Genomic DNA, 27927 nt, shown 5'->3' on the forward strand with positions numbered 1-27927 from the left:
ATAACAACTGGTGAAAATTGAGTAATGAAACGCCGATATTAATAAAAGCTAATAATTATAGTAAAATATAAATAATTAATTTTTTAAAATGCCAAAATATGAGGGGTGTAAATATACATTTGGAGGAGAGGCGGGACAAAATTGGGTGTAAACATAGATCAGCAGCTCAATCTTCCCCCTTAGATCCTCTTTTGGATGTCAAAGGAGCTCCACCTTCAAAACCCTAATTAATCTCTCTCTTCACAAACATAATCAAATCAGAGCTTAACAAGTTGCGGTTGGCGATATGAATTCTCGCTAAAAGGAAGTCACTCTATTTAGGCTCATTCTGTATCGCAAAATTCATCAAAAATTCATGACTGGTGTTACGTCGGTTGTCGGTGCCTACTGCAACTCTCCTCCTGTATTCGAGCTTGCAATTGCTAATTAATATAAGCAAACTCACACAAGCATCGGAATTTACAACATCAGAATAAATAAATAAATAAATAAATAAATAAAAATATACTCAACTCTCACCATATCAGCCCTAAGACAGATGAGAAGTATCCTCATGTTGTCTTCTTGACCTTAGAATTAAAGAGAAGGAGGCAAGAAATTAGAACTATAAAGAAAGAAAAAAATAGCTAAGAGAACGAAAACTTATGGAACAAATGTAATCAATAAAAATGTATCCACAATATATATCAAGCCCATGAGAAGTTCTTAATTCCTAAATGAGAAAAATGGCAAAACATATTAAATATTTAGATCCACTAACATGCAAAGAGTAATTACAACCAAAATAATATAAGCCATATTCTAAAAACTCTCTAGATGACATTTAATCATTCAAAAGTAGACACAGACACACACACATTAAAGATCACTTTAGCTATAGCAACACAAAGCCAGAGTGAAATTATATGAATTCAAATGCATAAGATCATGATGATAAAAAATTATTGCTATATACAAGTGAAAATGGCTGGTGAGAATGAGAATAAGACAAGGAATATATAAAGAGAGAGTAGCTGGGTGTGAAATCGTTTTGAAAATGCTCCGTCTTTCTATGGTTATATTCCCTTTTTATCTTCTCCTGAAATCACATGCACCTCTCACTCCACCCTTCATCCTACTCCCCTACCCATGAATATGAATAAATTGTTAAAATTCAAAAAATAAGTTCCTTCTTGTAATGGTCAAATTCACATAAAAATGCCCTTATAACATTATGTAATTTATTAAAAAAAAAAAATCACTTTTGTATCGTATTATAGTAGTAGCAGTGGAGGAAAACTTAGTGTGAGACAAAGATTGATCACATCATAATTTTAAAAATGAATTATTACATAGATTTATATTCTTACCTGTAAGAGTGGCTCAGTTGGTTGAGCATGAGATTTCTATAATGGAGGTCTCAGGTTCGAAACCCCTTGCTTACGATAGCAGGGGATTTTTCCTTCTGGGTAGAGCTCGTCGCATGGGCTTGCCTAGAGCGGGTTATTTTTGGGCAATTTGCAGGATTGCCCTTTGTTGGGGCCTGGGGCTGGTCTTTAATTTTTTTCCCCTCAAATCAATAGTCTTTAATTTTTGCCCTTCGCTAAAAGCCCCATGGTTTCGGATTCGAATCCCCGCTCAGTAAAAAATTAAAAAAAATTCGCAAGGCATAAGTTGGATTGGACCCAACTTATGTTTTAGTTGGGTTTCAAATTCTGCCTTAAGGCAAAAAGGAAAAAAGAAAAAAATTTGCTGGAATTTTGCAAACCTCTGCCTTAAGGCCTAATTTTGAGTAAAAGTTTGTCTTAAGGCAAAGTTATGCCTTGAGAATCTCAACTTTTGCCTTGCGATTTTTTTTTATTTTTTTTTACTGAGCCTGGGTTCGAACCCAGGACTTCTGGGTGTTAAGCGAAGGACAAATATTAAGACCACCAATTAATTTGAGGGGAAAAAAAATTAAAGACCACCCCAAAAGAAGGGCAATCCGCGCAAAAAAATGGTTATTTTTCCGGTGTAGTTTGCGGGCTATTGCACAGGAGCGGAGTTTACCCTGTGCGCACTCGAAGGGTAGCGGCTGTGGGTTCCCTTATCATCAAAAAAACATGGATTTATATTCTTCAAATTTTTAATAAAAATTAAATAAGTTTTAATATTAATGAAAATGATGTCAAAAATATGTGGAACATGCCGAAAGTGAAATAGTGCCATCTAAATTGCCAACTAACATGCAATTTTTTACCAAGAAGAAACGTAGTGCACGATTCTTTGTCAAAACAAGACAATTATTGTTATTAATTGCTTGAAGCGAAGAAAGTTTACCCTTGCAAGCAGATCCGAAAAAGTATAGATTATGCGGGTTCCCTTGTCATCAAAAAAACATGGATTTATATTCTTCAAATTTGTAATAAAAATCAAATAAGTTTTAATATTAATGAAAATGATGTCAAAAATATGTGGAACATGCCGAAATTGAAATAGTGCCATCTAAATTGATAAATAACATGCAATTTTTTACCAAGAAGAAACGTAGTGCACGTTTCTTTGTCAAAACAAGTCAATTATTGTTATTAATGAAACAAAATTAATATAACTATTCTATACCCGTTACTTTGACTGGGAGCTCTTTATTTTATTTTTATTTTTTTTCAAAAAAAAAATTCCGCAGCATTTTTTGGAACCTTCGATGTAAGGCAAACTAAGGTTTGATCCTTGTGTTTTTTATGTAACAGATCATTAATTGATGGCTAGTATCAATTGGACCGATTGTACACTACTCAAGTCATCAAGTAGTAATACCACAGCCCAGCCATTTTTAAGCTTTGTAATTCAAACATAATTACTACCACAGAATTTTAATTTTCACAGATTTTTTCAAGTAAAACTCTTTGAAAATGTGACTATTTTACCTTACAAAGGCCAAAAAGTTCTTCTGATCCAAACATTCCCTTTAAGCTCTTAGGCTCTTAGCCCATTAGCTTAGTTTCAGATTAAGATAAATTCGTGGCAATTTATGTCTAGATATAAGAATGAGCTGAATGTTTTGTTATTAATGTATTTATTTATTGTTCCTGACTTTTGAGTATTTGCTCCATTTAAGGGTGTTAAATTTAACACGAGAAAGCTTAACTTGTTGAATAGATAGAACATTCATTAAGGTCATCTCAATGTTTTATACCCAGACATTAATTACTCATTTTCAATTCTATTGAGACTATGTTGTACCAATTAATATGGATAATATGGTAAAATATATATTTCATTTATTAATTCTTAATGGGCGTGCAAAGTCAAAAATAGATAAGTAAAAGTGAATAGGGAGTATATGGGAAGGTGGCATGGATTTCTACATAATCCCAGGAATAGCATCAAGACAAGATATTCAGTAGCAGATACCAAATCACGAAATTATTATACAAGAATGGAAAATGGAATTAACGCAAAGTCAACCAAACTAGTAATTAAATGAACCAAGCAATAGAGGTGATGCATGAATGAAAAACAAAAAGGAGAAAACTAGTATAGTTTCCCATTTTATGTCCGGTATCCATTTTAATACCCTATTAATCCTGATAGGTGTCATGTAAAATCCCGCTTCCTACCGGAATTTCCATACTCGAACCTTAGCACCGCAACTTTAGTGGTAAGAAGAAAAACATTATTGTTATCAAGTGTAGAGCTCCCTTCATTCCAAACAAGGATCCAAGAAGGGCAATGAAGCTCCTAATATATGCAAACCACAAACCCATCATCCAATTACAATGATAGGACTGAGGGATCCATAGATCAGCAGCTCAATTTTCCCACTTAGATCCTCTTTTGGACCTCAAAGGAGCTCCACCTTCAAAAACTCTAATTAATTTCTCCCTCTTCACAAATATAAACAAATCGAAGATTAACAAGCTGCGCTAGGCTATATGAATCCTCGCTAAAAGGAAGTCACTCCATTTATACTCGTTCTGTATCGCAAAATTCATCAAAATTCATGACTAGTTTTGCGTTGGTTGTCGGTGCCTCTGCAACTCTCCTCCTGTATTCGAGCTTGCATTTGATGATTAATATAAGCAAACTCACACAAGCATCGGAATTTACAACATCAGATTAAATAAATGAATAAATAAAGCTTAAATAAAAATATTATTAACTCTCACCATATCAGCCCTAAGACATACGAGAAGTATCGTCATGTTGTCTTCTTGACCTTAGAATTACAGAGGAGGAGGCAAGAAATTAGAACTATAAAGAAAAGAAAAAATAGCTGAGAATGAAAACTTATGGAATAAATGCAATCAATAAAAATGTGTCCACAATATATATCAAGCCCATGAGAAGTTCTAAATTCCTAAATGAGAAAAATGGCAAAACATATTAAATATTGAGATCCACTAACATGCAAAAAGTAATTACAAACAAAAGAATTATAAGCCATATTCTAACAACTCTCTAGATGACCTTTAATCATCCAAAAGTAGGCACAGACACACACACATTAAGGATCACTTCATCTATAGCAACGCAAAGTTAGAGTGAAATTATATAAATTCAAATGCATAAGATCATGATAACAAAAAAATGTTGCTATATAAAAGGGATAATGGCTGGTGAGAATGAGAATAAGATGCGGAATTAGTTAAGTAGTTGGGTGTGAAATCTCTTTGAAAATGCTCTACTTTCTATGCTTATATTTTCCTTTTTATCTTCTCTTGAAATCGCATGCACCTCTCACTCCACCCTACCTCCTAGCCCCCTACCCATGAATATGAATAAATTGTTGAAATTCAAAAAGTAAGTTCCTTCTTGTAATGGTCAAATTCACATAAAAATGCCCTTATAACATTATGTAATTTATTAAAAAAAATATCACTTTTGTATCATATTATAGTAGTAGAAGTGGAGGAAAACAAAGTGTGAGAGAAAGTTTTATCACATCATAATTTGAAAAATGAATTATTACATAGATTAATATTCTTACCCGCAAGGGTGGCTCAGTTAGTTGAGCATGAGACTTCTATAATGGAGGTCTCAGGTTTGAAACCCCTGCTTATGACAGCAGGGGATTTGCCTTCCAAGTCAAGCTTGTCGCACGGGGCTTTGTCAAGAGCCGGTTATTTCTCCTGTGTAGTTTGCGTGCTATTGCACAAGAGCGGAGTATAACCTGTGCGATCCGAAGGTTGCGACTGCGGGTTCCCTTGTCATAAAAAAAACATAAATTTATATTCTTGAAATTTGTAATAAAAAATAAATAAGTTTTAATACTAATGAAAATGATGTCAAAAAATATGTGGAAAATGCCGAAATTGAAATAGTGCCATCTAAATTGATAACTAACATGCAATTTTTTTATTTTTTTTTACCAAGAAACGTACTGCACGTTTCTTTGTCAAAACAAGACAATTATTGTTATTAATGAAACAAAATTAATATAACTAGTCTATACCCGTTACTTTGACTGGGAGTTCCCTTTTTTTTTTTCCAGCAAAACTTTCCTCACGCACCATTTTTTGGAACCTTCAATGTAAGGCAAACTAAGGTTTGATCCTTTTGTTTTTATGTAACAGATCATTAATTGATGGCTAGTATCAATTGGACCAATTGTATACTACTCAAGTCATCAAGTAGTAATACCGCGGCCTAGCCATTTTTAAGTTTTGTAATTCAAAAATAATTATTATCAAGGAACTTTAAAGCTCACAGGTTTTTAGAGTAAAACTCTTTGAAAATGTGACTATTTTTCCTTACAAAGGTCAAAAAGTTCTTCTGATCTAGACAATCTTAAGCTCATAGCCCATTAGCTTAGTTTCAGACCAGGATAAACTTGTTGAAATTTATCTCTAGATATAAGGATGAGCTGCTGGAACACACTGAATTTTATGTTATTAATGTTCCTGACTTTTGTAGGGGTGTGAATGGTTTAAAAAAAAAACAACTTAACCGATCGAACCGTACTGTAACGAATCGGTTTGTATGTATTTTTAATAAAACCGACGGTTTTTATATAAATTTATAACCGTACCGAATAATTAGGTTGTTTTGTGATTTTATAAAAATAAACCGAAAAGTACGAATAAGTTTATATGTGTAAAATATATTCTATATATTAAATTTAAATATAACAAGATAAAAAATTTCGCCTTGGGTTCGGGATGATGAAAACGACTACAAGCCGGCAACATAATTAGTTCCAACGTTGAAACCTATTATACTACTCTTATTGAAATTAAATTAGTTCTAGCATCTCGAGTAGTAACTTGCTTGTAAGTTACAAGGTATTCCAACGATCTTGGATAGAAAGCTACAAAGTATTAGATATCTATCTTCTCGTATGATTTTAAATTTATCTTATTGGATACTTAATCTTAGTAAATTCCATTCTTGAGTCTCATGCATCTTGATTGATTTTTGTCTCTCGTACGATCTAAAATATACTTTTTGTCTTTGCTTAACATTGTTTTACACTATCATAAAATAGTGAGATCAATCTTTATTCTTGTCGTCTTTCATGTTTTCTTGGTTCATCACCCTTTAAATAGTAAAAATGTCTAGAGAGTTTTCGCCAAAGTCCTATAGAAGTATACATGACATCGGGTCTTAACTTTTACTAGTGACTATAATATGATGTTCTTTTTCTAAAAAAAAAAACCGAACTGTACCGATACCGAAGAGAAATCGAGATGTGGGACAGTTTCGAAAAGTCTAATTTTGATTCTACATAATCAAATAATCGAAAAATTGGTATGGTATAAATTTTATAAAATAACCGCGTAACCGTACCATTGACAACCCCTACTTTTGAGTATGTGTTCCATTTAAGGGTGTCAATTAGAACGCAAGAAAGCTTAACTTGTTGAATAGATGGAACTTTTATTAAAGGACAACTCGATGCACGAAACATCTCGTGTTCATGTAACTCGTAAGGTCTGTGAAAGGATTGTACGGTACCCAATTAGGCGTAATGTAAAGCAACCTATACTCACAAAAACATTAGTGAAAATAGTTTACTTCACGACCAGTGGCGGAGCCAGAGACTTCGTCAAGGGTGTTCAAACTTTGAAGAAGCAAATAGTTTTTTTTTTTTTTTCCATGAACGAGTGCACCAATTAAAAAAAATCCAATAAATGGGTGCAAGGACAATTTTTCCTTTTTAAATGGAGATTTATTTACCAGTATCCTATCATCCGTAGAATAAAACTTACATATCTTACCAAAATAGAAACGTATCAAACCAAAAGCCGTGCTTAAACAAATAATAAAGCATAATTTTTTTAATTCAACAATATCATATTGCATTTCAAACCATGTGTTAGTGGTACTCAAAGATTTTCTAGAAACCTAATGTGAGCCATTATTGTTGAATTAACTTTTCTCAAATTAATATTACCGAAAATCCATTTTCGGTTGTATTTAATTATTTTGCAAAGAAGATAGATAATGGGTCCAATTCTGACTTTCTATCACCGTGGAAGGTTTTTTCTCCACTAATACCATGGAAGGTTAGCTTTGTAGCTAAAAACATTCTAGAACTCAAATTGAAATCTTCCCGTTTAATTTTTTGAACAGTAAAAGAAAACAAGTTGCCACGCGTGTGAGTTACTTTTCATTTGATTTTTTATTCTGAAAAATAATTAGTAATGTGAAAAACAATTAATAATAAGAGAGAAAAAGAAAAGAAAAAAGCAAGGACAGAGCTTTTAAGAGAGAGGAAGTTGGGCTCTGATGTTTTAGTTCTGTTGGGCTTAAACAATGCTTTTGGGTCTGCTTTGTTTAGAGGAAATATCCCTATATTTTGTTCTTCAAATAAGTATTTTTCACGCAAAATGGTAATAAAAAGGGTCAAACTTGGGACCTTCCAAGCGAATGAACACCCGCGCCAAGTCTCTTTCTTGTTTCAAGGGTGTTCAAACCTTACTATATATTCAATAAATGCAATATTTAATGACTGTACACAATATGATTTTCCGGCGAAGGGTGTTCATCTTACCACCCTTGGACCACTGTAGCTCCATCCCTGTTCACGACTCAAATTCATAACCTAACAAGTTTTAAATGGAAAGACTATAGAGGGTGGCAGGTGAAATTATAGCAAAACAACCGCAAATGAAAACTGATAAAAGAGGAAAAAGAGAGAAATAAATTTACTACAATAAACCCATGCTCGTCATCACCCTAAAAAAAAAAAAAAAAAAAAAAAAAAGGTGGGCCCCACACTAAAAACACCAAGCAATATATAAAACAAATAAGGTGGGCCTCATACTAAAAACACCAAACAATATTAAAAAAACAAGGTGGGAAGAAAAGTGGACCCCACCATCTCCAAACTCATGTAAAAAAAAAAAAAGTGGACCCCATATTACAAAAATCAAGCAATATCAACCAAAAAAAAAAAAAGTTAAACCCCATATTAAAAAAAAACAAAAAAAAAAAAAAAAAAAAAAAGGGCACCCTATATTAAAAAATCAAACAATATTCATGTAATTCCCAAAGTATTCCCATTAAGTCAATAATGGTGGATTCATTGCCACATGCATATCAACCCATTAGTGGAGGCAAATGAAATTATTGTACAACAAAAAATATGGACCCCCTATTATTGCTTTTCTTCAAAAGTTTAAGTAGCCAAACCATACAATTTCCTTTCTTTTCTTATATTAGCCTGAGATCTAATCTAGATATTTAACTGTTGTATTTGCTATTCCGCCATGTCATTTATTTGTTATATTTACTAAAATAAATATACTTAAAATATTTATATTTTAAAATAAGATAGAATTTAATTACTTTTTTATTTTTTTCCTTACTCTAATAAATGTGAAAAGAGATTAATGTCGTAAAAGAAAAAATAATATTAAATGGAGATCAAATAATTAATAAGGTAAATTAGTCAAATTATAATTCTAATTGATGTTTTCTTAAAAAATTGTGCAAAAGACAACATGATAAGCAAAATGAGCTAAACCAAGAATATTTACCAAAAATTAAAAAATAGTAGTTCTTCGTTTAAATAGAAAATCAAATTTCTACTTTGTTTCGTTTTAAACATGTAAAATTAATTTAATAATTTGAATTAGAATTATCCAAATCAAAATTTGATAAAAAATATTAAGTATTGTTTAGGTCCAATCTACATACAGTAACAATAGAATATTTTACACCTTTAAATTAATCGAATTAAAATTCAAAGTATCAATTGATGCTTAAATATTGCTATTGTTTTATCTCAATGAGAGGAAAATAGTTTCCTTTTAAACAAGTCTTCTCTTTTAAAAAGTATTAATAAATTTTTGTCAACTTTGTATTCGTAGCAAACACTAATATAATAAAAATTTTGATACGGAGCACAAACTATAATGTTATATTAATCGTATTTTGAACATAGTATATATATATATATATACATAAAAACAGTGCAAACTTATATATGTGTATTAGCAATATAAAATATATATATATATTATCACTACCCAAACACAACTATAAACTTATAGATACGCTATAATCCAAAGTGTTGGGCCCGTGCGCCGCATGGGCATACGCCGTCTAGTTTATTAAAAAACGACGGCCACAGGACTTGAACCTGCGCGGGCGAAGCCCAACAGATTTCCAGTCTGTCTCCTTAACCACTCGGACATACCGACTTCCATGGCTCTGCTCCTTAAGCAATTTAATTAAAATATTATTAAATCGATTTTCAATAATTGTTAATCCTTGACTCGTCAAAAATAATACTTCCTCCATTTCAAAAAAATTGCATAGTTTGACTTGGCACGGAGTTAAAGAAGTAAATGAAAGCTTTTGAAATGTGTGGTTCAAAACCAGCCTTAGATGTTTGTGTAGCTGTAAATTATCTCATAAAGTTAAATTATTTTTAAATATAGAAATATGCCAATCTTTTTTAGACAAACTAATAAGGAAAGTAAAACAATCTTTTTGGGATAGAGGGAGTACATATATGTGGCACATTCTTCATACTTACAAGTTACTCCATCCGTTCACTTTTACTTGTCTACTATACTAAAAATAACTCTAGAGTTTTAGCTTGTTAGCATTAGCATATCAAGAGAAAGACAAACTTTTTTTAAAAATTTTACTCTTAACATTAATTACTAATTTCATATCATTTTCCAAGTCAATTGGATGATACACCAATTAATATGGTTTATCGTAAAATATATAATTCGTTTATTAATTTTTAAGGGGCGTTCTAAGTTAAAAGTGGATAAGTAAAAGTGACGAGAGAGTACAAATTACAACAGAGGCTAAACTCTACGTTTGGGTTGGATTTTCGCTTAATTTCAAGATCTAGCTAAAAGTTGTGTGTTTAGATAAGCATTGGGAATGTTAATTTTCTGAAAATATGGATAGTTTGGTTGTTCTTAAATTTGAAAAATTACGTTCATTGAATTACTGGATTCGAAGATCTATTTCTAATCCAATTTCGTTGTAAAATGGGATGTTAAGAGCATAAAAAAGTTGAATTTCTTACAAGAAAATGAATTACTTAATTCGTGCGAATTTGAAATGCAAAAGTTTATCATCGGGTTTTTTTTTGTTTTTTGTTTAAACTGCATCCTTTCATTCAAAATGGCAATAGCCAGGAGGACAAATGAGGGCCAGGCCCTAGTATGTTTGAGAGATTGGCATTCCAATCGCTGTACCTTCTATTTACTTGTAAAGTCGTGTGAAAGAAAAGACAAAAAAATTAGATTCGCCCTTATCTATACATGTCTATGGTGGCTCAAATTGGATCTCTGACGGCTTCAGTTGTCTGAATCTCAGCGATGCAGTACCCATTCTATCAAGCTGTACCAGTCCACGCACTCCCCTCGGCAAGTAGTCTTCTCTTGTAAAGACCAGGTTTCGTTTGTGTTTGTGACTCAGTGCTGCAAGTTTATCCGCCACCTTGTTTGCTTCACAATAACAATGTTGGAATCTTGTTCTCCTTGCTTTTGCAATTCTCTTAATTTTTTCCACCACCGTAGCAATCTTCCATGGTGTGGTTGCCTCTTCTCTTGAGCATTTTGTCAATAGTTTGGAGTCTGCTTCCACAATTATGTCCTGTATTTGAAGTGTCTTGCATTTTTGTAACCCAAGTAGCATGGCTGGGCCCTCAGCCCAGTTACTTGTCCCATCTCCCAAGTAAATTGAGAATGTCATCAATATGTTACCACTGTTGTCCCTTATAACTCCTCCAGTGCCACATTTACCCTCTCTACAATTGCTATCTGAGTTTAGCTTATGCATACCTGTTGGTGGTCTTTCCCATCTTGTATGTTTGGCGATGTATCTGCTGATCTACTATTTGTACCAATTGCTCCCAAGAGGCCTGTAATTTAATCTTGCCAAAATGCTGTCCAGTGAGTCCTCCTAGATTGTTCAGGACCAGCGTCTCTGATCTTCGAGTGGAGGGTTGTTCTGCCCCATATTTCACTGCACATCTTGACCTCCATAATTCCCATATTATCAGCCCGGGTAATATTTTAATCATAAAAGAGGCCACCATATTCCAACTACGTTGTTGCCACCACCTTACCAGCAGCTGCCCCAAGTTCAGACCTGGTGTCTGAATCCCAAATACCCCTACAAACCTTGTCCATAGCCCTCCGAGCAGAAGAGGCGCTCTTTGGTCTCCAGTTCAAGAAGAGGAGGGGAACAACAGTAGCATCTGGGTTGAATGCTAATTCCAAATCGTGCTATCTTCTCATCTGTCGGGACCCTGTTATGAACAGCTCTCCAGGCCATAAAGGCCATCTTGAACGGTACCTGTTTATACCATACTGTTTTTTCAAGGACTGTTGGTGTTTTCTTCTGCATGAGAATTTCCCAAGCTAACCCAATTGAAAACTTTCCTGACTCTGTAGCTCTCCACACAGCTTTGTCCGCAACACCTGGTGCCAATTCAATCACCTGTTAGTTAATGGTATCTCTAATCTCCATTGGAATATCTGCCCCTAAGCTTTCTAGGCGCCACTCTCCGTTGATGAGAACTTCATTCAATAGCACATTCCTTGGGTTTAGCTCTTCCTCTAACAGATTGATCAGGGGGTCTTCGCCAGTCCAGTTATCATACCATAGATATATGTTTCCCTCTCCCGGCTGCCATATGATATGGTCCTCCACCTTATGTCTAATGTCACATAAAATTCTCCATGTTTGGGACTTGCTCACATGTCTTTTTGTAACTGTTGGATGGGATCTTTTGCAAAACTTTGCCAGTATAAAGTCCTTCCATAGTGATTGACCAGTTCTCAAGTTCCACCAAGTTTTTGCTGTGAACGCTTTACATATATCTCCATTCTCCTAAATTGTGCTCCTCCCTCGTGGTGTGGGTAACACATAGATTCCCAAGCAATCCAGTGATGTCTCTCACTACCGTCTGAGGCTCTCTAAAAGAAATTTGTTAGACAACTCTCTATCTGGGTAATGACCCATTTAGGTGGGTTCATTGTTGCCAATAAGGGTATGGGAATAGCTTGGAGTACATGTCTAATAAGAATTGCTTTCCCTCCAGTTGAGAGAAATTTCGTTTGCCATCCCCTAACTCTGCTTGTCACCTTGCTGATTAGCTCCGAGAAGTGGCAAATCTTATATCTACCATCAATCAATGGATACCCCAGATATTTGACCGGGAACTTCTTCTGCTGCATATGGTTTGTCGTAGTATCCTTCGAATTTTGCTTCCTGGTGTCCCAGAGGCTACAATTACACAGCTTTTCTCCTTGTTCACCTTTTGTCCGGTGACAGTTTCATATTCGGCCAGCGTTTTCATGATCATGTTGATTGTCTTTCTCTTGCCCCTGGAAAATAGAATTAGGTCATCCGCAAACGCCAAGTGGTTTATCAAAGGGCCCTGTTTACACATTTGGAATCCTGTGAATCCTCTTCTTTCTTGCAAGTTATTCAGCATAATGGATAGCAACTCCGCCCTAAGGACAAATAGAGAGGGAGAAATAGGATCTCCTTGCCTCAGGCCATTCTCCGACTTGAAGAACCCATATCTCCGTCCATTTACAATCAAGGAATACCAATTATTAGAGATGTGCCTCTTAATTAGACTGATCCATTCCTTAGAGAACCCTAGCCTCTCCATTAATCTGTATAGATACGACCATGCAACCCTGTCGTATGCCTTTGCCATGTCTAGTTTCATTACCACGTTCCCTTTTTTCTGTGGTTTCTTGATGTTTTTGATGATTTCCTGGGCAAGTTGGATGTTTTCTGAGATGAATCTTCCCTTTACGAATCCTGACTGGTTGATAGAGACGACTTTTGGCAGGATCTTTGACAGCCTTGCATTTAGCATTTTTGCAAAGATCTTGCTAGATACATTACACGAGCTTATTGGTCTTAGATCTGTCAAATGCTACGGGAAATCCACCTGTTGACACCCGATTTTGTCCCGCCCTCTTTCCCAAAAATATTATTTACGAATAATTATGTATACTTTACCACAATTATTTGTTTTCTATTAATATGGTCGTTTTCCACTGTCCAACTATAGTCATCACCCATTATCGTTATTATTATTATTATTATTATTATTATTATTATTATTATTATTATCATCATTATTATTATTAATATTATTATTATCATTATTTTTATTATTATTAATATTATATTTATTATTATTATCATATTTATTATATTATTATTATTTTATTATGCTGCAAGCACTTAATGTTATAATTATTAATATCATTATAATCGTCGTCTTAATATTATTATTATTGTTATTATTATTATTATTATTATTGCTATTATTTTTTCATCATAATGCAAGCACTTAATATTATAATCGCGATAGTCGCTTTTAACATTTTTTTTACCGTCTTACGTAAAACGCGTCGCATTTATTTTATACAATTAGACAATAGCATTTACTTACTTTCAAACTTTATAAATTTTATCGCACAACTATTACGATATCATGTAATTTTATTTGAGTACTAATAAATACATTTTTATTTACTAATATTTTAGCACGCGGTAATATTGTTATTGAATAAAAAGTGGCTTTCACCTTAAGTTTGTCTCAGCCCAAATCAACCATTGCAAGAAATCAGCCCATGTTTTACACCCAAACTGAGCCCGTTTGAGCATCTTTTTAAAAGAAAAGAGATCTGGCCAATATATGGCCCAATAATTTTTTTACCCGGCCCATGCGTCTAGGAAAAAAGCAACTAGGTCTGGACCCCTTCTTTCCTCTTCAGCAGCCGCAGCACTCTTTCTCCCTATTTTCCATTATCAGTAAAGCTTCAACCCTTCTTTTCCATACACTCAGATTTGTTCCTCCATTCTCATGAATTTTTCTTGCTTTAAACAGAAGCCCCCCCTATCATGAATGAAAAAAACAAAATGCACTTCAAAATTTCTGAGAGAAAATCAATCGTCAGAGATCGGATTTTGACCTCCAACGACTATTGATTTTCATTTTGGAGCCAAAATTTGAAATCGAAGAAAACCTAGTTTACAGCTATAAAAAAGGCTTGAAGCATTCATTTAGGAGGACGATCTGATCCCTGAAAAAAGAAAAAAAAAAAAGAAAGGGAGAAAAAGAGGATCGAACGACGATAATCTCATCTCTAAAAAAGAGATGTAGCTGCAGCCTTACAAAAAAAAAAAAAAAAAAAAAAAAAAGAGGCAAAAAAAAAAAATAGTCAAGAAATTACTCTATTTTCTGGTTTGAGACTTGTTTGATTCAAGCGGATTCGGGTTCGTCGCGTTCGAGCGTGGATCCGTGGCCTAAATCCTCCGTTCACTGCACACGAGAAAGGTCAGTGCAATCTCTTCCTTCCACTTTTTTTTAGTTCGTTTTGATTTCGATGTGAATCTGGATCCTTTACTTGTATGTTTAAAGTGTTTTAGTTTCAAGTTAAGGCTGTGTTAAGATTTGTTTGCCCGATGTCGTAAAATAAGAAGTTATGTCCGATGCAGTTTAATAGGAAGTTAAACTCGTCTCTTGATAATGGTTGGTGCTTAGTTAGCATACTCAGTTTTTTTCTTTTTTTTTTAAATGTGACTTAAGATCTCTGTTTCACTATTACATAAAAACATGAAATTTGTGCCCTTTCCAGTGAAATACTCCTCTGTATGGGTTAGTTGCTATCCGTATTAGGATATAGGTTAGTGTTTGTTCGTTACTGGTTTAAGGAATACTTATAACTCGTGAAAATATGTTTTGTATGTAGTGTGTCGTTAACATTTTATGAGAAAACTGCTTCACCAGTCCTGTATAACGTATGCTATGTTGCTGAATGTGTTGAAGTGTAACGAAAAGAGACCATGTCCTTTAGGATTCTCAAGCAATGTGTTATTTGAACAAAAGTAATTCTCCCTCCTTCTCCTTTAATTTTGCGATTCTGTTCAGTCTCATTGTGTTATTAGTCTTATGGTATTCATGTTTTGTTACCATCTCTAGTTATGTTGGTTGTAATGTTTTTTGGTAATTCTCCTAAGTTCTGTTTCCTGCCTATTTGAATCTAGCATGAGTGTAGGTTGATTCTGCTATCTTAGTTTTTTTTTCTTCATATACAATATTGAGTTAGTGGCATGTTTTAGGTATATGTCATTCACTGCTATTTGATTAGCTATATGTTCAGTTTAGGTCAGAGATTTGCTAATCATGTTTGTATGCTTAAATCTTCTATGATCAGTTAGCCTAGATAGTTTACATAGTTCTTATCTGGGGTCAAACATGTATTAGGTCCATATTTGTAGCTTGTTTGGTCCTGATCTCTGCAATCACGTACTTGATCAGAACTTCAGTATTGGTTGACCATGTTTGGTCTCAGTTATGCATACTGTTGGGTGTTCAATTTATAGCCTGTTGACTATGTCTAAGTTGATTGATGACTGCCTACCTACACATGAGATTAATCTTAATCATCCTTAACCTAAAGCTAGGCTCTTTGTTCTAAACCAACCTTCTGTATGCTTCATACATGATCAGTTGCATTGTTCTAGGCCAACTGGCTTATAAATTTTGGTTTATCCTGTGGTTGGCTGAAGTTGAATCAACTTGTGAAAGGTTCTGTAGGGATTAAATAGATGTCCATGGTTGTTAAATATGATTTGTGTGTTTAAATTGATCTATTTATGTATGTTTAAAGTCTGTAATTTGTTTAAATATATACTGCATATTGTCCGCTTAAGGCAAATATGAGTCATTTACTTATGATGTTTGAGAAAACTGAGTCTTATCATGTGAAAATAGCATGTTAGTACACCAAAGTTGTATGCCTGTGTCTGCATCATTAGCTGTGTGTTTTTGTAGATTCCATAAAGCTGTATGACTCGTAGTTTGATAATTATCCCAACTGCCACCACTAGCTTAAGCCTGTATGTTCCCACTTAATCAAAGAGGTGTCAAATGTACTTGATACAGTTTGAGGCCCTCAGAGTGCTGCACTTTGGCCAATACTTTTAGCTAGCTGTTGTTGTCATTTTTTTTGGGCTGCTGCTATAATGTAAACAGCTACAGCGCCTGTATGGTGGTCCAACGACTATGTTAAGAAAATGTGATTATCGCTATGTAGACGTTACACTCGATAAAATGGTTGACGTTTTGCTGCTACTTGTAGTTATGCTAATTGCTGCATTTGGGATATTGACGCAATCCTGAGTTAATGCGCTGTTGTATCCATCCATTTGGACTTGGCTTGTCATTTTTTTTTTAATTCCTCTTTATCCATTATTTTCCTTATTAAATCTGTTTCATTTCCTAATCCTTTTCATCCTTTTCTTTTGCATGTACACTTTGGGAGCGACATGGAGTCTTCATAAAAGACTCTCACCGCCGCAAGCAATCTCGTTGAGATTAATGTTTGCCGCCGTTAAATCCAAGACTTGCATTTACATCTCCAGCGACACCTCTCGTGCTCTCGAAAACGCGCCTAAATAGAATACGACAGAGGGGAAGAAACAACGGAATTTCCCTCCCATTGCGTCAATCAATTCTATGCTTTATATATTTTTTATAGATCTTTTGACTTGCTAGAGTATTTGACCTTATAGGTCTTGTTAAGTTAAGAGTACTTCAATAGTTAATCTCATGGGGTAGTTTAGAGATGATGGATTTAGAGTTCAAGAAATTTTGAAATGACGTCTTAAAGAGTTCGTTAAGTTAATCTATTTTCATAGGTTGAGGATTCAAATTATTAATCTTACGGAAGTTTATCTTTAACTATACTTAGGTCAATAGCAATTTTTATTCAGTCATATCAACCGAAATTTAAATAAAGAAACGTCTTTGAGCATTAATAACAAATTTTGGATGATAACTTTACATTTTTTTAATTTAATTGAGCAACCCTTTTGTGAGCTAAAGGTTATCGTTTTTTTTACTCAACTCCCTTTTTAAATAAAAGTGGCATTTCATCCTTTAATTATTAAACCTTCTTTTAAAAAAAAAAAAAAAAACAAAAGGTTCAAGTTTTTTTTTTTTTTAAAAATTTTTTTTCTCAACGTATGAGTTAGATTATTGCTAACCTCAAACCCGAAACTCTTAAGTTTCTTTAAAGCAGTTATTTATGTACAACCCCCTTAAATTCATACGAGATATTTCTATTTGAAAACGAGTGTCGCTAAGATATATGGTTTATAAAAAAAAAAAAAAAAAATCAATTTCTTTTAAAATAATTATTTCCTTGTTCAAATCTAGAAATACACTATTATTTGCAAAGCTCTTTACTTTACTACCTATATTTTTAGAAAATACATTTTCCCTCAAATTACTTGTAAGGTATTAATTTATTATATTTTCTCTTAATTTCTAATATTAATCTAAGTTTGGTTGGTAATCGTATTTAGCGGATCCTAATGGATGCCTAAGACCTTCCATTGTGATATTTAACCCTTACTCAGAATCTTATTAGGTTCGTGAGACCTTTAAAAGTAGAGTTTAGTTTGGCTTCATTTTAGTTAATATTAGGTGTCCTAATTCACCGTTAAAATAATTAGGTGGCGACTCCTTAAATAAAATAAATACAGGAATCACCAATATGTTGTACTCCGCTTTGACCCGGTTAAAATGGGGTATAACACCACCTTTGGTATCATTACTAGACATGTATGAGTAAAGAACTTTGGAATATTTTTCCCTTCGAAAAAGGCCACCACTGCCTCATGCACCTCTTTAGCAATAATTGTCCAGCTTGCTTGATAAAATAGAGCATTTAAACCATCCGGGCCTAGTGCACTTTCTGGGTTTATCGAGAAATCCCCTTCCTTGACCTCGTCCATGGTAGGCATCGCTGTGAGCATTGCATTATCTTCATCTGTTACCTTTGGTAGAACACACTCGAGAACCCTGTCGCTTGGAATGTTGGCATTGTGACTAAACAGTTTCCGAAAGTAGCTAGTGGCCACCTTGCTATATCTTGGTTGCCTTCCCTCCACTGTCCCTCTTCATCCTGAATTCTTTTAATTGCCAACCTGCTCCGTCTCCCCTTAATAACACTATGGAAGAAAGCTGTATTTTTGTCTCCATCTTTTAGCCAATTGGCCTTAGCTTTCTGTCTCAAGACTGCATCCTGCAATTTTAAGAACTGGAGATATTCTGCTTTCATCTTGTTCAGTTCAATTCTTTTTTCTGGAGTGTTGTTCTGTACCATTGCCTCTTCTAGGTTCCCTATCTTCTTCTTCAACTATTTAGGCTCATTATAGATATCCCCAAATGCTAGCCTCGACCAGCTGCTCAGTTTGTTGCATACTGCCTTTAGCTTTTGGTGAAGAACCCACATAGGATTTCCAAGAACTTCCTCCTTCCATGCTTCTTCCACTATCATGTGAAAATCTTCATGTTCAACCCAGGAGTCAAGGAATATGAAGTATCTTGGTGCGTCAACCATTGTTGTTTTGATGGATACTAAGAGTGGTGCATGGTCTGATCCCACTCTTGCTAGATGATCCACTGCCGTCGCCCCAAAGTCATCTCCCTATTTTGAGTTGATCAGAAGTCTATCCAATCGTTTCCATATTGTTTTTGGGAAGCCTCTATTATCACTCCAGATGTATTTGTTTCCATAATAGCCTACATTCTTTAACCCACAATCATCCACACAATTCAAGAAGTCAAAACTCTTATCAATTCGATACGGTCTTCCACCATATTTCTTCTCAGCATCAAGGATGACATTGAAGTCTCCTATCACCCCCCAGGGTCCTTGGATTTTCGTATCCCAATCCCTCATCTCTTCCCATAGGTCCCTTCTCTCTCGAGTCGTGCATTTCGCATACACCACTAAGGAATATCGGTTCTGGACCCATTGGAGGTGACAATTGACATGTGACTTGCTGCAGTGAGTCTTGCAAGATTTGGAGATTTAGTTCGAGTCTTGCAAGATTTGAAGAGATTTAGTTCTAAAATTGTAGGCCCAAACATTCATGATGTTTTTTCTCTAAAAGAATTATCTATTTTATTGTTGCAATTGTCGTAGTTCGGTTTGGGTCGGTTATTGGTTAAAACCATAACCAAACCAATTTTAATGAAGTAAAATAATCGGTTTGGTTAGTTTGGTTCGGTTTAGTTCGGTTTTTCTATATCGTGACAATTCAAATATTCTCTCTCTACATTCTTCAAATTTCTTATGTTTTTTTCCTCGGCCTGAGCGAACTTTCTTTGCATATTGAGGAATGAACATTCATGAAAAGAGATATGTTTTTTCTCTAAAAGAATTATCTATTTTATGTTAATAATTGTATAAAATATCTTTAATTATATATGTTAATATTATACATATCAATTATTATATAATTATCACTAATCCTATAAATATATTCACCAAACCAAACCAAATGTCGGTTTTTTTTTCAATCATTCTCAACTGTATCACTAATCCTATAAATATACAAACTAATTGGAATGGAATGGAATATATGATATTTTTATATTCATGTGGGTCTATTTGAACTTTTTAGTTTCAATCTACATAATCCATTTAGAAAGTAATTTGGGATTTTTCTAAATTAGAAGCCCTTGGATCTAATACTTCTTTAAACATACAAATTATGACCTAGATTACAACAACCTCCAATGTAAAGATTTACCTACATTCAATGTTTATACTAATATAGTTATTACATGAGACGTTTTTTTCTATAGTTGTTCTTTTCTATACAAATTATAGTCGCAATGACTTAACCATAATAAATTAGTATAATTTGTTGCAAACACCAGATACATAAATTTTCACCAACCTGCAACAAGACCTAATGTAAGACAAATATATCCATTAATTTTAATAGAATAAAAAAGAATCTGAAACAAAACATTAAAAAGAAAAACAAATATAGAGTGAAGGTGTGGACGGAAATTTCATGTAATTTAACACTTGTTTTAAATTTAAGGTAAAATATAAATCTCCATTAAAGAAATAAGGTAACGTTAACAGAGTCACAACCTATACGCTTATTGTTTTTCCCCCTCTCCCCTTTATACTCTTCACCGGAACACTCGAACAAATATAAATTATTATATGATACGTTTCTTTCTATACAAACCATAATTGCAATTACTTAACCATGATAAATTAGTATTATTTGGTGTAAGCACCAAAATTGATAAATTTTACCAATGGGCAACAAAACCTAATGTAAGACAAAATATATTAATAGATGAAACAAAACAAAAAAAAAAAAAAAAAAAAAAGAAAGAGTGAAGGTGTGAATGAGAATTTCATGTAATATAACACTTTGTTTTAAATTAAAGTGAAAAAAAAAATAAAAAATCTCCATTAAAGAAATAAGTTAACGTTAACAAGAGTCACCACTTATACGCTCCTACAATTGCTTTTCCCCCTTTTATTATACTCTTCAGTGAGACATTTTCACAAACAGCTTGTGTGCAATTTCCCAAATCCAATAAAACAGCAATTAAACAAACCCGTTTCATCGTATATGTCGAATATATATACACACTCAATTAATTAGCTCAGTAGAATAGATTAACAGTAATAATGACGGAAATAGACAGTTTATTGACTAAAAAAGTAGCAGATCGTTACTTAAAACGTGAAGTTCTTGGTGAAGGTACTTATGGTGTTGTTTACAAAGCCATTGATACGAAGGTATTACTTTGTGGGGTTTTTTTTTTTTTTTTTTTTCGTTTTTTAATTTGGAGTAATTTGGTTTTGTGAATTATAGGGCTTTGTTTAATTTAGGTTTGATTGGGTTAAGTCTGTGGATTTGTGATTTTTTTTTTTTTTTTTTTTGTTGAATTTTGATTTTGTTATGTTGAATAGTTGGAGATTAAGGTTTGTATGTTATTGAATTAAGCATAAAAAGAAAAAAAGCTGTTAATTTTGTGAATTTGTGATGTGTTTTTGGTTGAGTTTTGATTTTGTTATGTTGAATTGTTGGAGATAAATGTTTGGAAGCTACTGAATTAAACGGAAAAAGAAAAAAAGCTGTTAATTTTGTGAATTTGTGATGTGTTTTTGGTTGAGTTTTGATTTTGTTATGTTGAATTGTTGGAAGTTTGTAAGTTTTGAATTGAACACAAAAAGAGAAATGTGATAGTGCTAGTTTGTGGGTGTATCGTGGTGTGATTGTTAATTCTATGAAGTCGTGGTGTTTTTTTCGTTGAATGTTGATTTTGTTATGTTGGACGGTTGGAGATTTAAGGTTTGTATGTTTTTGAAATTTAACACTAAAAAGAAAAAGCTCTTAGTGCTAGCTCGTGGGTGTGTTGCGTTTTTTGTTTTTCGTTTTCTGTCTTTGGTTTCAGTAATTCTAGGGTTTGTATAATGCCATGTTATCCAAGCTTCAGATAGCTTATTTGAATTTTGATTTTGTCATGTTGAATGATTGAAGATTAAGCTCTGTAAGTTTATGAATTGAACAACAACAACAACATACCCAGTGTAGTCCCACAAGTGGGGTCTGGGGAGGGTAGGATGTATGCAGACCTTACCCCTACCTTTGTGGTGTAGGGAGGCTGTTTCTGATAGACCCTCTGCTCAAATGAAAAAGCTCTTAGTGCTAGCTCGTCGGTGTGTGTGAGTTTTTCATTTGCCATCTTTGGATTCAATATTTCTAGGATTTCTGTAATTAATGCCATGCTTGTTGATTTCTATCTCCAAGCTTCACATAGAATGTTCAGATAACGTGATAAAGAAGAAGAAGTTCTCTCGCGTCCCCATAAAGGAGGAGGATTGTTTTAGGTTGAAGTTCAGGTTAAAATTAGTCAAACCATTACAACCCCACTAGTTTGGGAGTAATCGTTGTTGATTGACTGTCCGTTGATGTCTATGATTTTTGGAATATGTTTTGATTTACATTTTATCACGCAAAGTAGAATGGCAAGTTAAGCTTCGTAAGATTTTGAATTGAGTACAAAAAAGGAAAAAAAGAAAATTCTGTTAGTGCTAAATTTTAGATGGATTCTGGTGGTTTATGAGCTCACTTGCTAACTAATCTCGACAAGGCATAATTCTCTAGGCTATATGAATTAGTGCGAGATTTTGAGAACCTCTAATTTAAGTGAGTGGTAAATTGCCTTGAAAGACAAATTATTTAGAAGTATTGGAGTCAACCAGGCTTGGATAATGTGGAATGGATATAAAGGACTCATATGGTAGACCCCAACTGATTTTGGATCGAGGCATAGTTATTAACTGATTAAACATTTGGTTCCATTTTGTATCATGAAATAATGACTTATCTGATGTATGCTTTTATTCCGTTTTCTGCAGAGCGGCCAGGTTGTTGCTATCAAGAAAATTCGTCTTGGAAAACAGAAGGAAGGGGTGAATTTTACTGCCCTGAGGGAAATCAAACTATTGAAAGAGCTGAAGGATCCTAACATTATTGAATTGATTGATGCCTTCCCTCACAAAGGAAACTTGCATCTTGTGTTTGAGTTCATGGAAACAGATCTTGAGGCCGTGATTCGTGATAGGAATATCTTTCTCTCACCTGCTGATATAAAATCTTATATTCAGATGACATTGAAAGGTCTTGCTGTTTGTCACAAGAAATGGGTCTTGCATAGGTATGTGTTTGTATATTCTCAATTTCACTGGATTCTGACTTGTGTTCAGCTTCCTTAAATTTTTGCTGTTTCTTCCTGACAGAGATATGAAACCGAACAATTTACTGATTGGACCTAATGGGCAGCTTAAACTTGCTGATTTTGGATTAGCACGTCTATTTGGTAGCCCTGATAGAAGATTTACGCATCAGGTATGTTGGGCTATTCTACTTTAATGATCAATTGTGAAGGTGAACCTTGCGATTCTTGGAGCATATATCCTGTCAAAAATCACTTTTCTATCTTGTTATTTTGTCGTAGTTCTTTTTGGGCTTCAAATTGTGGTTCTCCTAGTGGAAATTCATGACACGTCATCTTCACTAAAAAGGGGGAAATTAGTTGATTTGCTTGCACCTTACCTACTGACCTGCAACGAGCAACTTACTAAAATTGCCTTTGATTTTTTCCTTATGGAAGCGAAGTTATCAGTTTCGCACACTGTTCTAATCTGTTCTAATCAAATTTGGAGATATCTGTCTTTGAAATTTAGACTTTCTTTGAGGGATATCTACTTTACCAAATAAGAGTGGTCTTTTGTTCTTCTATCAAATTGTGTAATGGAAAAAATGAAATGTGATCCAATGCTGCACCCTTTTTTTTATCTATGATGATCAAAGTTGACATAGTTACTCCTATCTTTCTATGTAGCTAGTGTTGAACAGTACACAATTTCAATTCTTATGTTAGTAACTGTTGTTCACGGAAATTTGTAGGTATTTACTTATTGGTTTATACATTTCATTCTACATTAAAACATACGTGCAAATTGTTGATTGTTTAACCTTGTTTTTGGTGAATTAGGAATGGCCTTTTTGTGGTATGCATACAAATTTGAGCAGGATGTTGTCAAAATAGTGCAGATATTAGGAATTCCCGTCTCTTTATTCTTTCTCCTCCTCCTCAAAAAAAAAAAAAAAAAAAAAAAAAAAAAGATCCTGTCTCTTTACTCTTTCTTTCTTTAACATTTCATTTTTGGTGAGTTTTCAAATCATACAACAACAACAACATACCCAATGAAATCCCACAAAGTGGGGTCTGGGGAGGGTAGAATGTACGCAGACCTTACCTCTACCATGGTAGAGAGGCTGTTTCTGGTAAAATCATATTTGCCATTTTCTTATCACACTCTCTCTACCTGTTACTTTTGCAAATAGTGTAAGCAAATTTTTTTTTGAGACTTAGTGTAAGCAAAATTTATCTTTTAATCTGGTTGGATATTATTAGGTTTTTGCCCGGTGGTACAGAGCACCAGAGTTATTATTTGGCGCGAAGCAGTATGGACCTGGAGTAGATGTTTGGGCCGCTGCATGTATCTTTGCTGAGCTCCTCCTGCGGCGACCATTTTTACAGGTGAATGTCTATGTCATGATTATATTTCTCACAAGTCCTTATAGGTGACATTGGTTGTTGCTATCACTAGTTTACATGACTCAATTTGCCAGATTCTACTTGATCTTTTGTATAGTGTAATGTAGGAGATGCTCTTTTCTGGAAGAGTTTTTCATATTAACTTCTGAACCCGGACAGTCCTAATTGTTTCGCTATTGTATCCTTTGTTAGTAACTTTCTTCACTTCCAGGGAATAAACACTCTTTTTGTATGCATCTTTTAGACTTTTGCTCTTAAGACATGTACGTCTACTCTCTTCTACTTGTCAAAATAATAATAATAATAATAATAAAAAAATAAAAAAAATTCTTCCCCTTCTTCTTCATCTTGGGTTATATATTCATATAAGAATATCACAAAAAGAGAAGAGAGAGGGGGGGGGGGGGGGTGCAATGCCTGACCGCTAATCAGTTGAACTTTAAGGGATTGTGATTTGTGATTAATCTTCTTCATCGTCAACTACAATTTTTCAAATGTTGCATGAGATTATATAGTTTCAAGTTAGGCTTTGAAGACTTGACTATCTTATTGAACCAAGAAGAAATAGGAGTTATATGGAGAGCCAAGAAGGAGCCTCACACTCCTGAAATCAGTCCCAAAGGCATAAGTTTTCCTTGTCATTTATATTTTCCTTATCATTTTAGCTGAAGTATATATGCTTTTGGTAGGATAAGGGGTTGGGTCTTTATGGGGGTGAAGCTGCATATGTCTTTTTGAGGTTAGATGTGATTTATGCATCCACGTGGTCTATAACTTGTTTTGGTTAGTGGGTTTTGCTATGGAGGACATATCATCCAAATATTCATGATCTGTTTTTCTGTAATTATTATACGAAGAACTTACCCTCTATTTTTCGTTACTTAGGCAATTTTGTGAGTTATGTTGTCTTTCCTCTATGTGTTCTCATTAAATTTACATGACGTTTCACTAGAAGAATAAAAGCTGTGAACTAATTGTCCCTTTTAGTTCTGTTCTAGAAAGCTTCATGTGCAGTAGGGCATTTGAAGATGAAGCCATAGTTAAAAGCAAATTACTTATCGAACTAGACTGAACATTTTTTCCCTTCTTTGTTCCTATGATGATCCTTTTCAATGATAAGTTCTTCCGATTTCCTGATAACTATTTGAACTTGTGTTACATTTCATGTGCTACTTTCACTACTCCTATCTGCCTTGTTCTTTTAGCCAATAATTTGTTTTGAAATCTGTGACTATATTAGGGAAACAGTGATATTGATCAGCTGGGGAAGATTTTTGCGGCCTTTGGGACCCCAAAGCCTTCACAGTGGCATGATATGGTCTACTTGCCGGATTATGTTGAGTACCAATTTGTCCCTGGACAGCCACTCAAAATATTGTTTCCAACGGCTACTGAAGATTGCCTAGATCTTCTGTCAAAGATGTTTTCATACGACCCAAAAACTAGAATTTCAGCGGAGCAAGCATTGGAGCATCGGTATGTTTTTCTTCATCTTGTTTAGTTTGCACACTTGCGGTTGCTGTGGGTACTGAACTTTTCCTTTCTTTAGGTACTTCTCGTCAGGACCTCCACCTACGGAGCCAGCTCAGCTTCCAAGACCTCCCCCTAAGCGGGAACCCGCAAATCCTAGGGTTTCAGATCTCAATCCACATGATGGTCCTGTGGTATTGTCTCCGCCAAGAAAGTCAAGGAGAGTGATGCCAAATCGCGAAGGATTTGAGGCGAATGTGCGTCCAGAAAAGATGGATGACCATGGAAATGAATTCCGACAAGCTGGTGAGAGGAGTGAACAGGTACCCATGTCACTGGATTTCTCAGTCTTTGGGATGAAACCACCTACTAGACCGACCATTACCAGGTATTAGCTGATACGCCTTGCAATAGCTTCTACTACGTACTAACCATAGCTTACATTTGTTCTTGATCTCTCTTGTTGGCTATATACCATTGTTGTCCCATTGATCTAACATGGTTATGTATTGCCTTTGAACTCACACATTGGTTGTGCTCAAGTGATCAAACTTTTTTTATTCTCCCTGAATTATCTTGAAGCAACGTACTAGCTTAATTGATTAATAGATCAATGTTTTTTCTGTTTTACTGTAAGTTCATTCTAACGAGGGACTGTAGCAATTTCTTCCAGCTGTTTGTCATAGAATCCATGAAGGGAAATTAGTTTGGGATGCATATCATTATTAATGCGGAGCTATAGAGTTTGGACATTTTCACTTCCAAATTTGCTTTCGTTGTTCTTCAGTGCTGCGAAATTATTCATTCAGTAGAAAGAAGGGTAACAGAAGCAGATATTGTTTTGGCCTTGTAGCGGACCTTTTGATTGTTTAACCATATGCACGTCTTGGTTTTTAGTTTGCATAATCTGTACTGCAAGGTTTTTGTTCACAAAAAATGGGACTTTGTTATTCAAAACTACATGTGCAGACGATACCAGGAAAAAAGGGGGAAAAAAAATCCCAAGAAAATAAGATTTTCTCCGGAAAAAACGAGAACTAAAACAGATGTTATTTTGGTGTATTGTTTTCTGAGGAAATATCCTGAATGTGCTAACATTAGTATGATGATTGCTATCAAGAATTTGGATATGCAGGAAAATATTATTTAGTCATTGTAGGGACCTGTAACTACTTTGATGTGGTATCACTATAAATCTCCTGAACGTTTTTTTACCTGCAGCGCTGACCGATCTCATTTAAAGAGGAAATTAGATCTTGAATTCCAACCAGAAGAGGAATGACACATCTCGCTGAATATTTTTTTCATCTGGATGAGAGCTGCTATATTGTTAAAAAGGTGTGTGGTAAGTCTTATCCCTTGTATATTTACATTCTCTTGGAATTCATTCATTCTTAATTTCTTATATCCAGATTAATCTCAAGTTTCAGGTCTTAACTTTACAGGCCATATCTGCCATAATTTTGGTGAGCAAGGAGAAAAAATCATCTTTTTTTCGAGCATATCGGGTACACTATTGCATCAAATGCCCCGTCCCTATTTTCCATTTAGGGCGAAAGTTGCCAATATAACGAGTGTTCCTGGAGAAGTATATTGAACCAGGGTAATAAAGTTCACCTAATTCATTCTTTATTGTCGAGAGGATGTAATTGTATGCCAATTCTAGCATTCGTATAAACTCAAATTTAAGATACTGTTTGTAGAGTGACATAATCGATTTGTGTCTGTTCGAGAATATATCTAACTTGACAACTGTGAGTTTGAGAGACATGTTGCTTTTTTGAGTTGCTGATTTTTAACTTAGTGGATATTTTGTCTGTTCAGAGAAATCATGATATATTCATCTCTGCCATAGCTGCACAAACAATGCACGTTGGTCACAGATATGGAATCGAATTTAATTACTTTGTATTGAGTCTTAAGAGACTCGAAATTGCACCGAAGATTATTTTAGAGTTAAAAAGAGTTTCTTTCTCGTTAGCCAATGTTGTAACGATTCCCTTCTATTGCATCCATGTAGTATCAGTTTTGATTCAAAATATGTTATGTAAAAAAAAGGGGAGAGTTAATTGCTACTCTTCTTTTTT

General features: G+C 34.3%; 1 protein-coding gene and 1 non-coding gene across 5 annotated transcripts; one reads left to right on the forward strand and one right to left on the reverse strand.

Annotated features, from left to right (window-relative positions):
- Nucleotides 1-9526: 9526 nt before the first annotated feature.
- On the reverse strand, nt 9527-9608 carry TRNAS-GGA (transfer RNA serine (anticodon GGA)). Its single transcript has one exon. It is a non-coding gene; the product is annotated as a tRNA-Ser (tRNA).
- An 11116-nt stretch (nt 9609-20724) lies between these two features.
- LOC132030557 (cyclin-dependent kinase D-3-like) lies at nt 20725-27741 on the forward strand. Of its 4 annotated transcripts, none has more exons than XM_059420245.1 (8): nt 20725-21038; nt 22665-22963; nt 23046-23154; nt 24227-24352; nt 25611-25846; nt 25920-26228; nt 27062-27185; nt 27271-27741. In XM_059420245.1, the coding sequence occupies exons 1-7, from the start codon at nt 20928-20930 to the stop codon at nt 27120-27122; spliced, it is 1251 nt and encodes a 416-aa protein (XP_059276228.1). In that variant the 5' UTR covers nt 20725-20927; the 3' UTR covers nt 27123-27185; nt 27271-27741. The 4 variants fall into 4 exon arrangements, with proteins under 4 accessions (XP_059276228.1, XP_059276229.1, XP_059276227.1 ...); XM_059420246.1 differs by having other exon boundaries at nt 27286-27741; XM_059420244.1 differs by having other exon boundaries at nt 27062-27178.
- The last annotated feature ends 186 nt before the right edge of the window (nt 27742-27927 follow it).

The sequence above is a fragment of the Lycium ferocissimum genome, chromosome 9 (assembly GCF_029784015.1).
Source record: "Lycium ferocissimum isolate CSIRO_LF1 chromosome 9, AGI_CSIRO_Lferr_CH_V1, whole genome shotgun sequence".
NCBI classification, from domain to species: Eukaryota; Viridiplantae; Streptophyta; class Magnoliopsida; order Solanales; family Solanaceae; genus Lycium; species Lycium ferocissimum.

What these genes read in the sequence shown, in the direction of transcription:
- LOC132030557 (XM_059420245.1), top strand. Translation starts at nt 20,928, where the DNA reads ATGACGGAAATAGACAGTTTATTGACTAAAAAAGTAGCAGATCGTTAC. An exon ending in ATAGAAGATTTACGCATCAG is followed by an intron (nt 23,155 to 24,226) that starts GTATGTTGGGCT and finishes GGATATTATTAG; the next exon opens with GTTTTTGCCCGGTGGTACAG. An exon ending in GAGCAAGCATTGGAGCATCG is followed by an intron (nt 25,847 to 25,919) that starts GTATGTTTTTCT and finishes TCCTTTCTTTAG; the next exon opens with GTACTTCTCGTCAGGACCTC.